The sequence below is a fragment of the Orbicella franksi genome, chromosome 4, assembly GCF_964199315.1.
Source record: "Orbicella franksi chromosome 4, jaOrbFran1.1, whole genome shotgun sequence".
NCBI classification, from domain to species: domain Eukaryota; kingdom Metazoa; phylum Cnidaria; class Anthozoa; order Scleractinia; family Merulinidae; genus Orbicella; species Orbicella franksi.
The window spans coordinates 6,806,576-6,819,841 of NC_138148.1; the positions used below are offsets into that span (position 1 = coordinate 6,806,576).

The following is a 13,266-nucleotide window of genomic DNA, read 5'->3' on the forward strand; positions in this document are numbered from 1 at the left end:
TTGCCAAAACTTATCGTAAATTCAGGACACGGATTTATAAGCTTATGAGAGGCAACCTTGACACGATCTTTAACTAAAATTGACTTTAAAGGATAAAGTATCCAATGGAATTCTTAAAATGCCGAGATGTCCGTTGAAAAGGGCCAGAGAAGCGAAATAAACCCGACGTAGTAGCCACTACGGCAAAACGTCCCAACTCACGTAGTCAGATTTCACGCTACGGCTGGATGCAACCGACGTACATGCGCAGTGTCTCATTTTGGGGGAAATTTACTTCCGGCAGCCGTATCAGCGCCAGCCGTAGCGATTTGCTTAAAGTCCCTTATTACGTTAATTACACACGTAAAACCTAATTTTCAATGCACAAATTCCAAGTAGGAGTATTATTTTATGCATTCATAGAAAGTTACAGCAAAATGCTTGCTTTAATTTCGTGTTATAAACGTTATTTCAAAAGACTAGCCGTCAAATGACCTCAAATTTAACTGTCAACCGTCAAAACGGCTTATTTTAACCACAAAACTACCAAACTGAATCGAAAATTAACTTCATTCCCATGGTATATCAAGGTTGCTTTAATTTGGAAAAAATAGAGTGCTAATATGTTGAAATCTAACATGTAACCAAACTTCTTACCAAACTTCTTACATCTTTTCCTTTTTTTTTAATTTAATTCTTTCGTTTTGCTCTTGTTTTGTTAATAACATGAAAATTAATTGCCTAACCCCCAGGAAGGTAGGATAATTTGCTCTTTGTCTGGTTAGTTTTGAGGAAAGTAGAAAATTTAAACTGAAGAGAGATATTGATGGAGTCTTATCAATTTACACCTTGTTCATTTTCGTTAAGAAGATAGTGTGGCCGTCTTAGTCGTTTATAAGGAAACACCAACATAGGAAAACGTAATGTACACATCTATGTTGAAAAATTGTAGTATGTTTTACTTAAAATACTCCATATATTATTGTCCAACAGAACAACAGACAAACGTTTTGGAACATGATGATTCGTCTCAGTCGCATAATTGGCTTCTGTTTTCAGTGGACGAGTTCCATTACCTGAATGCGACTTTGACTGTACCTTTAAATGCCTCAGGAATCCTTATTGCCTGTCTGTCAATCTGGCCGCCTCCAAAGATGCCAATGGAAAACTTTGGTGCGAGCTGCTGTCTTCTAACAGATACAGAAACTCCCTAGATTACAGAGCAAGCAAAACTTCCCATCATCTTTTCCTTCTGGTAAGGTCTGTTTTATGAACTGCTGAACCGTCCAACGATAATCAAATAATAAGAGAAATAGGCAACTGTACCGATGGGTTAAAATCGCAAAATTAGGAATCGCGCTTGCTAAAGCTGGAAACGTGAACTATTGTATTCTCAGCAGGAGCCATAATCGGGGACGGAGACCGTAAGTCTTGGGATCCGCGCGCACCTGTGATATGGGACAATTTTTCTATTTTTAGAACAAATTGCGCCATCCTGACGTCATATATCCGCGCGGATCCACGCACATGTCGGGGGCTCCCGCGTGGATGCTGTCTCGTTGACTGATCAAATGGTGAGAGTTGCGAGATTCTCTTGCGTATTTTTCACCGCAATGGCAGGGAATAAGGCAGCGAATACGAACCAGGCCGCTTATATGTAGTTTTACGCTCTGAGCTAACGGAAAAGGTGGGTTTTTCAGGGTCGAAATCAAGACTTCAATCTCACGCTGGGAATGAATAATAAGATCGGCTCGTGCTTGTTGTAAGCTTACGCGTATGTTTTTGCGTTTGTTCATACTCTGGTATCGAGTTAATTTGTGAGTTTCTCAGACAATGGTTAATCATAACCAAAACCTGTTTTGATGGTTTCTTATTGTTTCTGCTTGTTTGGTGAGTTTGCAAAAGTTTTTGAAGGGAAAGTCTGACGCGTACAATAGACCATTTTACAGTTGTCTGCTCAGTGGCCTGGCCTTTGTATGACAGCGAGGCTAGAGTTGACCTTGTTTTGATACAGACCTCACTGCTTTTGTTGTGTAAAACAAGTTGTTCTGATGCTAACTAGGTGCATTTACATGACAAAAGCAGTGAGGTCTGTATCAAAACAAGGTCAACTCTAGCCTCGCTGCCATACAAAGGCCAGGTCACTGAGCAGACAACTGTAAAATGGTCTATTAGCTCATTTGCATAGTGCAGCTCGTGCACTTTCAAGTGCGAGTCGGTGTTTTCAATTGTCAACAAATCTTGACAAAGATTTCTTTCGTTATCCTTTGTGCTGAGATGCTGCAACAAATTTCACGAACGCAAAAAAGGCTACTAACATCATGTGTGTTTCTTCAACATAAGCATAGTGAAGTTTTACCTGCGAAAATGAAAATAGATAAGGAGTTTTGATAACTCGATCAACAAAATCGAAGTCGTTATTCGAAGTTGAATAAAGAAAGCGTCATTGTAACTTTGCTGATTATTTCTGCTTTATTCACATATTTCCAGCTTAGCTTTTAATATGTTTTCAAACATTTATCAATCTTAGCCATATTGAAAAACTATAGAGTTATTGTTTGAGCTCGATGTACGAAAGTGCGGCGGCGGAAGTCCAATTTATCATGTTTACTGACTGTACAAAACACGCATAGGCGGGCGCTCTCATTCATCGACAACAGAGAATTTACTGGATTTTTACACAAGTAAAACTGAGCAGTATCTACGGACGTAAAGGTATTGGGCCTTGATGAAACATCAAGCGTTGTTTACAATTCAGGCGAAGCTCTAATTAGCAATTATTTTGTTTTACTTTTCGGTCGCGATAGACTGGCAAATTGCTCGCAAGCGTGTGGTAAGAGGAGCTAGGAAACCATGAAGTCCTGAAGCTCTGCTATATCTAAATATATATAAAAATATATCCAGCTAGCCTTTTGCTGTGTAATGGAAAAGCTGTTAATCTTCAACATATGTGAAATTTAAAGTGGAGTAATGTACAGCTCATGTAAAAGAAGCATCCGTCGGAACACAACTTGGTCAGCGATATATATAAGCTTAAAGCGGAACATACCTAAATTCGACACGGTACTTTATTCAAACTGGAGCAGCTTACGACGAAGATACTTAATTAAGCAAAATTCCAACAGACGTAAACGCGTTAAGTTGTGGGCCAAAAACATGAAAAATATCGGGAATTTCGGACGCCATTTTCCCCGCGCGACATCCGCAGAAATTCTCGCAGCATGTACGTGTGTGTGCCGCAGGCGATGGCGCAATTTGTTCTAAAAATAGAATTATTGTCCCATGTCATAGGGACAACCCCAATACTTGAAATGGCGCGCGCTTACGGTCTCCGTCCCGATTATGGCTCTTGATTCTCAGAGATTTTTAGGCTATGAGCAGGCACTACATGAAGAAACGCTTTGTGATTCCTGATTTTTTTGGACTTTTCGTAGATAGCTAGGCCATCTCTATATAACAGGGGAGCTCTGGCGGCCCTAAGGTCCTCCAAGCGGAACCCTATATTCACAGAAACCCATGAATTGCTTTTTTCATGCTAAAAATGACTAGCAGTATTGCTCGTGGGCGCGTGCGCGCCATGACAACGACAACAGCTCCGCGCAACATGGCAGCCATAGTCCAGCTAACAAGATGACCGAGACATGCAGCTTTGGTTTACAGCGAACAGCTTTGATATTGGACATGGTTGTTATTGTCAATTGCAAAACAAGGTATCTGGCTACCAGTAGCACGTGACTGTATTGCGGGCTTAATTTTAGCGCTGACCGAGCTTACGTTTTCTTTTAAGTTGACCTCTGACCATGTACTGGTTTTTCGCATGCATCGCGGGCTCAAACAAGGTTAACGTTCTGTAATCAGAGTCGGGTTGTTCGAAAGCCGTTTAACGCTTACCAAGAATTAAATAATTTTTTCTTGCATACAAATGTTTTTCACTGCCTTAGTCTTCTGTACTTTGAGATTTTTCAAACTCAAAACTTAGAGCCAAGCAATCTACAGAAAACCTCGCCCCAAAATTCCAATGCGTTCCCGCGATCCTTTCTCAAAAAACGCGCGCCCGAATTCGGAACGTAAATAGGTTTTCTTTTATAGGTCATGTCTACAAAATATTTCGTTTCTAATGTTTATTATCTTAATGACAGCTTTGCAAACTCATCAACATAGGAAAGGGCATACCTTTCTCGTTATATATTTTCCAACAAGAACTATTGTTTCGGAATCAGAATTGATTCCTAATCACGTCTGGTCCACGGCAATATACAAAGGCAAATAAAAATACTACGTTCCCGCTCTGCTAAAAACTATAATTTGTAATGGTTCCCCACTTCTCTCTTTTCTTTTTCTCCAAAAAAAACCTTTCTATTTCTTTTACATAAACTTTAATCAGTGTCAACAATATTATCTTTTAGGAAAACAGGGTCATTTACCACCAAAACATGACACCCTCTTGGCTCGAGGCGTATGGGTCGTACATCAACAGTCATCGTTCCAGTACCACTAAACAGCTCACATTCAACCAAAGTTCATTGGACTACGCCGTTCTCCTTAAGGTACCCATAATTCCCGCCGATATGTTGGAAGATTCAACTTTGGTTACTCTCAAAATTGTGGTTTCTATGGATAAAGATTTTGGAGAGAAAGAGGACTCCGATCCAATATATGGTGTGTCAGACGGCGTCAACTTTCTTGGGTTTGAGACGGTCGATAGAGGTAACTACGGTGATTACGCTCCCTGTTTTCAGATGGAAGGAATTTCTGGTAATAGTTTAAGTGGAAGAATGCCGATGGACAGTCCTCCCAGACCAAAAGAATCGTTCTATGACGGTCAGTTTGTCATCACGCTCAAGTTAAACGAACACTGGGGATCATGCTACACTGCACATGACGGAGGCTTTGTGAAGACCGCTGCCTACAACAAGCGACTGCTACTCAGGAAAGGTCTTACTCCCGAGGTTTACAAAGGAAATGAAGACGAAAGAGTTGGGATAAAGTTTATCGAGGTCACTGTTATGTAACATTCTTAGAGAGAAATATCAGTTTGTCACGATGTTACTCGGTAGAAAAGTAAACATAAGCAGTGTAACAATCACATGTACCTCAATTATATATTGGCGGCTAATTTGGAAATGAACGAGGAGAGACTGATAAACAAGAGCATTTAAATGTAACAGCAACTACAAATTTAAAGGATATGTCACTATTAATTAAGACAGTCAGATGATTTAATGCTACGCAATTGAAATCTTTGTTTGCTGAAATGAAAATAATAGGTGTCAGAAAAAATATAGAGCGCGGATGCACATGATTGCCTACTACATTTATTCAATCAATAATGATGCAGATGCCTTTATGAAGTGCTTTACTCGCCCTCTAACTCCTTATATTACAAAGTTCCGACAGTAACAATTCCCCCCCTCCCCACCCTACCCTTCCACTTTCCCCCTCCACCGAGATGAAAGTTCACTGAAAGCCCCAGCGTAGCAGATCCACTGATGTTAGCGATCTTGAATCCTTGAAAAAAAAACTGACTTACTGCTACGATTCTGAACAGTGTAACTGTTCTGACAAGGTTTGGGTCTAGCCTTTTGTCTCATTAACACGCTTTTGCCAATCGATTTAATTATAATAGTACGTGTATATTTTTCAAAAATTAACAAAAATCTATAAGCTCCTTTAATTTTTGTTCAAATCCTCATAAAAGCAAGTTATCATTTATCTACTGTGTCCGTTCCAGTCAACAAAGTCACCTGTCTTACACATTTTGGGCTCCTTAAAGATGCCGCGATTCTAGCTAGATGATTCAAATTTTTAGCGCCTAAAGGATTATTATTTTACCTTTTCATTTATGTGAATTTGAGCCCCACCTATCTAAACAGGAAGGTGGGAATGTTACCTGTTGTATGAGGATATGTATGCTTTTGTTTAGTAGCTAGTTTTATTTATAAAAAAAAATGTACGTTGTCCTTCCGATCGATGTTCTCGTTTTTATGTCATTCCACTTAAATGCAAACAGCACGTCAGCGGCCCAACCTGTTTGTCACGAAATTGATTTTCTTCGATGTTGTCCTTTTTTTACCATGACAACCGCAAAAAAGGAACTTCGGTCAGGCAAATTCGCCTGAACTTCCATAAAACAGCCTTTTATGTTGTACAACTTTGATACATTTTTTACTTGTCTCGCAAGTCAGCTGCTCTCCACATTATCTTCCATATAAATGATCACGACTTAACATTTTAGTTAAATTTTTAAACGCCTAAGGGTTTTTTCTTACCATAATTTCAATACGAGCTCCGCAAAATTACCTCCCCCATAAAACGACCAAAATTCTTGTTTTTAAGGCGAAAAGAAAAAACCTAACAAAATTGATTCAAGTTACAATCAATCCTAGACTCCGAGAGCGAATGTTGTCGCGGTGCAGCAATTCCGATTTCGCGGAAAGATTGTATAAGTACAACAGGGTATTAAACAAGGGTCATAAAAACTGACTTGCAAAAGCTATATGCCTGTTTTATCCTTGTTCTTTTCTCTGATAGCCGACGCCAACTCTTTTTCAGGTTAGATTGTCGCTTTTTGCATGATCAAACATGATCATGATCAAACACTTGGTTGGGGTTACACGAGGATATAACCAAGCTTACTGAAATTCTCAAAAAGAACCTTTTCCCTGCCCATTTAATTGAAAAAGTGGTTAACCGTTACATCACTGGGACCCATAGCAATCATTGTCCCCGGGGCTACCCCCTTACCACCTCGCCCACGTTTTACTTTAAGCTGCCATACATAGGCCATTTTTCTGTCATCACTCAGAAGAAGATTCGACACTTAATCAAGCGCTATTGTAATGATTTAGACATCAAATTAGTTTTTTCTTCCTTCAAGATAGGTAACCTTTTTGGTGTGAAAGACCCTATCCCCGACGGGCTTCGTTCACGTGTGGTTTATAAGTTTACATGTGCGGGCTGTAATGCCTGTTATGTCGGCGAAACCTCCCGACATTTTTCCACACGCGTACGTGAGCACTTAGCCGTTGATAGGGCTTCTCACATCTTCAAACATCTTCAGAATTCTGAACGTTGTCGCTCATTGTGTTCAATAGACTGCTTTCATATTTTAGATCACGCCACTACCAGCTTTCAACTCAAGATAAAGGAGGCTATTCATATTCAAAAAGAACTACCTTCCCTCAATCAGCAATTACACCATGTAAATCTAAAATTATCCTTTTAACTTACACCTTTTCACGTTCTGTTGTTACTATTTGTCTTAATTAGCATTTTTGCCTACTTATTATTCAACTTGCTTTGTAATCATTCATTCAACTGAAGATGACAGAAGCTCTGTCGAAACATATCTTGCAAACTTAAAAAATTGGTCGTTTTCCTTAAAATCTCAATATAATATTTAACAATTCAAACATGATTTTAAAGTCAGGTGTTGTAATTTTAACATTTGTTTACATGACTGTATGGGATTAATCCCTTTTCGACGAGGTTTGTTGCTACAAAAGCAAGTCAGCTGGGGTAAAATATTTTAAAGATCAGTTATTATTGCTGCCGAGGCATTTTTCCAGGTTTGAGCTATAAATGGTTCGCAGTTACTGTCACTCCGACACCAAGCAGGCGATAAAATTTTTGTAGTGACCGAGTGACCGTTTCGACTTCATTATAAGCATTTCATTGAACTTTGCCAGCGATGATAGCATGAGAAAGAAAAATCGAGTAGGACAAAAGAAAATTATATATTTGAATTAAACTCGAGCTCGGCTTTTCACGATAAAAACTACTTATAACTCCCGTTTAGCGTAAATGATTTATCATTTTCATTTTTAGTCTTCATCCTTACTTTCTTAGTAGATTCTTTGATTCTAAATAATGATTCGTATATACAGACATGGTAGAATGCTTTTAAGAAAACCCTTTTCCGTTGTGTTCTTTCGTGGTTGTATTTAAAACGCGCAGATCCGACACCACGCCAGAGAATGCTTTTCTTTGTTTACTACCGCAATAGGCATGAAAACAGCTGACAAACCGAGGAAAGAGCTCATAAAGATAAATGAATACATGGTTATTATTGATTTCTTATAGTAACCCAAAAAAGCTGTTTGTGAACCTACTTGTATTGAAAGAAATTCATTTTATTTGCTTTTTTGCTTTCAATTTATGAAACTTCACATATTTACTAAATTCAACATAGTAAATTTATCCAGTATGATGCGGGTTTTTTTTAATTAGCAATATTTGTAAAATAAATGTTTTCCTTCCGAAGTTCTTGTCTTACCCATTAAATGAGCGCAAACAGGACGTCAGTGGCAACACCTGTATGAAAAGATGTTGAATTTCTGCTATTTTTTTTTTTCTTTCTTACCATGACAACCGAAAGTCAGGAACTTAAGTTTAGCAAATTGGCGAAAACTGATCATGAATTTAAAAATGTATATATTTTTTCATGCTGCACAACATCATTTCGACCCTTCTAGCGTTTGCAGTTGATCATGGTTTCAGTTTCATTTTATTGTGTTATTTTTGTTTCGTTTCCTCAGAAACGAAACGGTATTGTTTTCAGTTCAGGGGTGAACTATTTACACGGTGATTTGTAATATCCAATCAGAGTAAAGTTCGTAATTGTTAATGTAAATACGGCGGCAAAATTTCAGCCAAAACTCGGTGCATAGCAACAAAATGTATCGTTTGCAACATTTCAATGAAACTCGTTTCTCGGTATTATCTTACACAGTCAAGAAAACTGCGAACTGGACTTGATCGTGATAGTGAAAAAGAAATATATTTTCGAAGTAGAGACACCACCACACCAGGCGATTTGTCCACCAATGCGATATTTTAAGCCGATGGAAGCAGTTAGTTTTGTTTAGTTCAACAAAGAAATGGTACTGTTTTCCGTTTCAGAGTGATTTATTGACATAGTGAGTATGAATGTTATCAGGGTAAACGCTTGTAATTTACAAGGTAAACAAGCTCAGCAAAAGTAACTTCTCGAAACTAAATTTTATTTCGTGACACGGAAAGAAAAGGAAATTGAAATGTTTTACTGGTAGAAATAATTGGCGACTTAAATGTTCCTAAGTCTTACTGAAACGATGTATTCTAGAGAAACGAAGATATCTGTTTCCGTGCGTGATTTAAATGTGATTAAGATCAAAACTATGGCGACATAATTTTGGTCAATCAGAACAATTGTCAGGAATAACAATCCCGCCCCTATTCTGTGGCTGTTTACGGGAAAAGAACACGCATTTAATTTGGGGCGTTTGGACGATACTACAGATACGATATATTGTGGAAGGTAACTAATTCATCATATTGTAATTTAATTAACGTTGCTATATTGCAATTAAATAGGCACAATATGGCTGTTTTATGAGGTTTTCTTCATATCGTAGGTGTCGACATTTTCCAGATTTAGTTGAATTTCACGAATTTTCCGCCACAATTTCAGTAGCTTTACTTCTTAGGGCGCGCTTAAAAATAAGAAAATTTGTGTTTCGACATACCGCGGCATTTCAAGAGCTGGTTTCTATGAAAACACTGAGAGCATTTCTATTTTAGCTTCATAATATTCAAGCGAAAGTGGAGGAATAATTGCACAACTGTCGTCACACATGGGGCGTCCTTTTTGAAAAGAAAAATATACTGCGTCACTGACAACGAAACGTAGAGTGCCGCATCGATTCGAATCAAGGACTGCCCGGCACAGAAGTGGAAAAATTATGCGTCAGCTTCTTTTGCCTCTAAGCTTTATTTAGCCTCACACACAATACTTTGAATTCTTAAAAAATTGGCGGGGCTGTGCGGCCCGCTTCCCAAAGCACTTACCCTATTTAAGACCAAAGTCTGCGATTTTTCTAACCTATTTATGACCTGACCCTTAAATTAATACCCTGTTTCAGACCTGCCGTAGTTCTCTAGATCGGAATGATGTTAAAGGTATTGTGAATGGCTTTAGTTGCTGGTCTTATCGATAATGATGAAAACAGTAGCTTCTTCTAAGAAACACACCTAATTCAAGACTAGGGTGCGAAAACGATACCCAGTTTGAGACCAAAATGACCAATATCGGTACTCTACTTCACGTAGGAATAAAAAATTATCCCTCTAGTGTTATTGCGTTAAAATTAGTTTCGTTACGTCATAACCTGTGACGTCACCCGTTTTTTTTTTACTGTTAATACCATCCTAACAAAGCCGAAAATCAAATTTCAAAAACCATACGATTTTTGCCAACATCAGGCTTTCTATTTTTCTAGATTATTAGCCTTCCTAGAATAAAACTGAAAAAATAAACCAGAGAGACTGACTTAAGAAGGACAGTATAGTTAAGCAAATTCCGGGGGGGACAACAAAAAAATATTTAACTTACCATATCTCGAAAAATAATCATCATAGCAAAAAACGGTTTCCGGCATTTTACTCCTCAAGTCAAGGCCTTTCCAATGACATAATCTTTTTATCAGATTTTACAAAAAATTATAGCTCGTTTTGGTGACGTCATCAATTATGACGTCATAATCTAACATTTTGTCACAACTTCCAAATAAAAATAAACTGGAGAACAAAGAAAGCTCATCTGCCAAACTTGGCTCAGAAATACATAAACCAAGCAAATATAGCCTTCATGAAACATTAGGGGGGTGGTTTGGCCCCTACGTGTTCTGACTAAAATGTCTTAAAAAAACATGTCCCTCTGACGCTGGACATACCTATATAGCCGATATAAGAGAGCACCCCCGTCCCCTAGGGCAGAGTCAAAGTGAAGTATCACAAGTAAATACATTTCGAAGCGCGTTGACTGTAATAACTGATACATGTGTAGACAACTTAAATTAATTAGCCCTTTCTCTTTTACAATAGGTTCAGGACTAAACCTCACCTGGACGAAAAACCTGAGGCTCTGGCAACTGAGCAGATCAGTGCGGTGCAAAGCGGCGCATTAGCACATATCCCCCTCACCCCAGGACTTCTCATGCACAGGATATCAAAACCCCAGCCTTTCTCAGACTTTGAATATCTTTGCGGAAACGAAACAATATTTCTTTCTGAGAAATAGCTTCTTGTTCTTGCTCTCTTCTCTGATAACCGACGCCAACTGTTCTTCAGGTTAGATTCTCCCTTTGTTGCATGGTTAGTCTTGATATTTAACAATTCAAACCTTTGTTTAAAGTCAGGTGTTGCTATTTCAATATTTATTCACATGACTGTATGGGATTAATCTCTTTTCGACGAGGTATATTGCTTCAAAAGTAAGTCTAGAGTGAACTATTTCAAAGATCTTCGAGTATTGCTGTTGCAACAATTTTACCTAGCTTTCAGCTAAGTGGTTCGCAGTTACTGACACTCGACACCAAGCAGGCCATTTCTTTTTTTTTTTTTTCTGGTATCGGAGTGATTGTTTCTACTTCATTTTAAAGATTTAGCTGAACTGCAATTCACTGCTGAAATTCACTGACCTATGTTAAAGCATATTCGCTATTGAGGCAACAAAAACTGATTTGCATTGCACTGCTAAAACATGATCTATAGCCGGCGAGAACAGACGAAGCGGTTTCTCTACACAATTTAGTGGAGACGAATTTATTAATTTTAGAAAACACTTCAAGAAATATAAGTGGCTAAATCCACCGTAAGCACCAGTACATGTTTTGAAAAACAAATTAATGAGCTTGAGATTTCGGTTAATTCAATCTTCGGCCTCATCAAAACAATCACCTATTAGTAGAATTCTACTAGTATACCAACGCAAATGCTGCAATCTGATTGGCTGAGCTACTCGTATACTATCAGCCATTACAATGCAGTAGCTATCGGTCGTCCACGAAATGCGACGTTTTCCCGAAGTTTTGGAAGTAAATGGATAATTAAATTCCCGAGAAGACTGAAAGAAGGACATAAACATATTCTTGACTTTAAAAACTTGAAATTATTGATAAACCGGCGCGCGCGCGTAAACAACTGCAAATTTACCAAGGACAATTCAATACATGCGATTTTGTTAAAGCGTAAAGTTCAAAAAATGCGTCGAAAAATATTTGGAAACCATTATTTGCGTTAATTTAAGTTAGCATTCTACTAAAACAATTAGATTATTCGCTCTCGATTTTTATGAGGCCTTCGTCCTCATCAACTATCACCTCATAGAAATCTCGAGCTCATAATCTAATTGTTAAACAGAAAACTCGAGCTCAGTTCTAATCCATATTTGTTAAATGTTGTTAAATCTCAGTACAGCTTCAGGCCTGCGCCTGCGCTTCTTGCAGGGTGTTTTCTAATGTTTTTTGAAACGAAAAGTCCTATTAACAAAAAGAAATTTTGCTTTGCATCAGCAATTCATTGTCGTCCTCGCGTATTAGCCTTTAGATTGGGGCCCTATTTAAGAAAGTAACGCGTAAAGATACGACACTGCGACAATTTCCTCAGCTTTCACCAGGGAGTTTACGAAACCACGACGGCGAGGCCGAGGACAACTTCGATTAAAAAATGAATTTATATTAAATCTACGAATCTCGCGATACTCTAAAGTCATTTACGTTGTTTATCACTCTCAAAACTATTGCAAAACTAAATCCCGAACACAGCAATAAACTTGAAATAAAAATTAAAAAATAGCCGTTGTGGTTCACGTTCTCCAGGCAACGCAAAATTGGGTCATTTCACGTTGTTGTCTTGCAGAGGACGGCAAAGAAATGTACCAAGAATTATATCGCACTTGCACGCAGCCATTGTACTTTTATTCAGTGACGTTCCCGTCGCCGTTGCCGTCGTGGTTTGGTAAACCCCTTACTATTGCAAATATAACGGGGCAAGGAAAAATATTCCGCCAGAGATCAGGGCGAGAGTTTGACAGAGAACAGATACTATCAAATTACAGGCGAAGTTTTAATATTCTCAGAATGTCAACACGACTCCTGCAAGTTTATTGTGGTGGGCAGTTATACATGATAATTTTAAGAGCAATGAGCTGCAATCAATAACACTTGGGGTTTTAACGCCAACTGCTAGAGCATTAAAAATTTATGTCCAAGGCAACGGTATTAATAATAATATAGAGAGTCCCTGCTTGTATTGCGGGCGCTGTATCGTCGTTATGCCATTGGCCCCGTGCAAAGATATGTTTCACTTTCATGCTCGTACAAGGCGCGCTTTTAAATGGACAAAACGTATAAGGCTTACGTTTTTATATAATATGGACAATTTAAAAGGAAAAAGACTAAGACTAACTCTATGGCCACTGAAGAGAAATAATGAAAGAGAACTGTGCCTTTTAGAACTGAAGTAAAA

The 13,266-nt window shown here is 38.3% G+C and overlaps 1 protein-coding gene across 1 annotated transcript in view; it reads left to right on the forward strand.

Moving 5' to 3' along the window:
• The first annotated feature begins 2,908 nt into the window (after positions 1–2,908).
• Positions 2,909–13,266, forward strand: part of LOC145484281 (uncharacterized) — a 29,405-nt gene continuing 19,047 nt past the window's right edge. Inside the window, exon 1 of the mRNA XM_081462926.1 lies at positions 2,909–4,676. Within this exon, the coding sequence (XP_081319052.1) occupies positions 4,413–4,676 (264 nt within the window). The 5' untranslated portion in view covers positions 2,909–4,412. The remainder of the gene's footprint in view (positions 4,677–13,266) is intronic.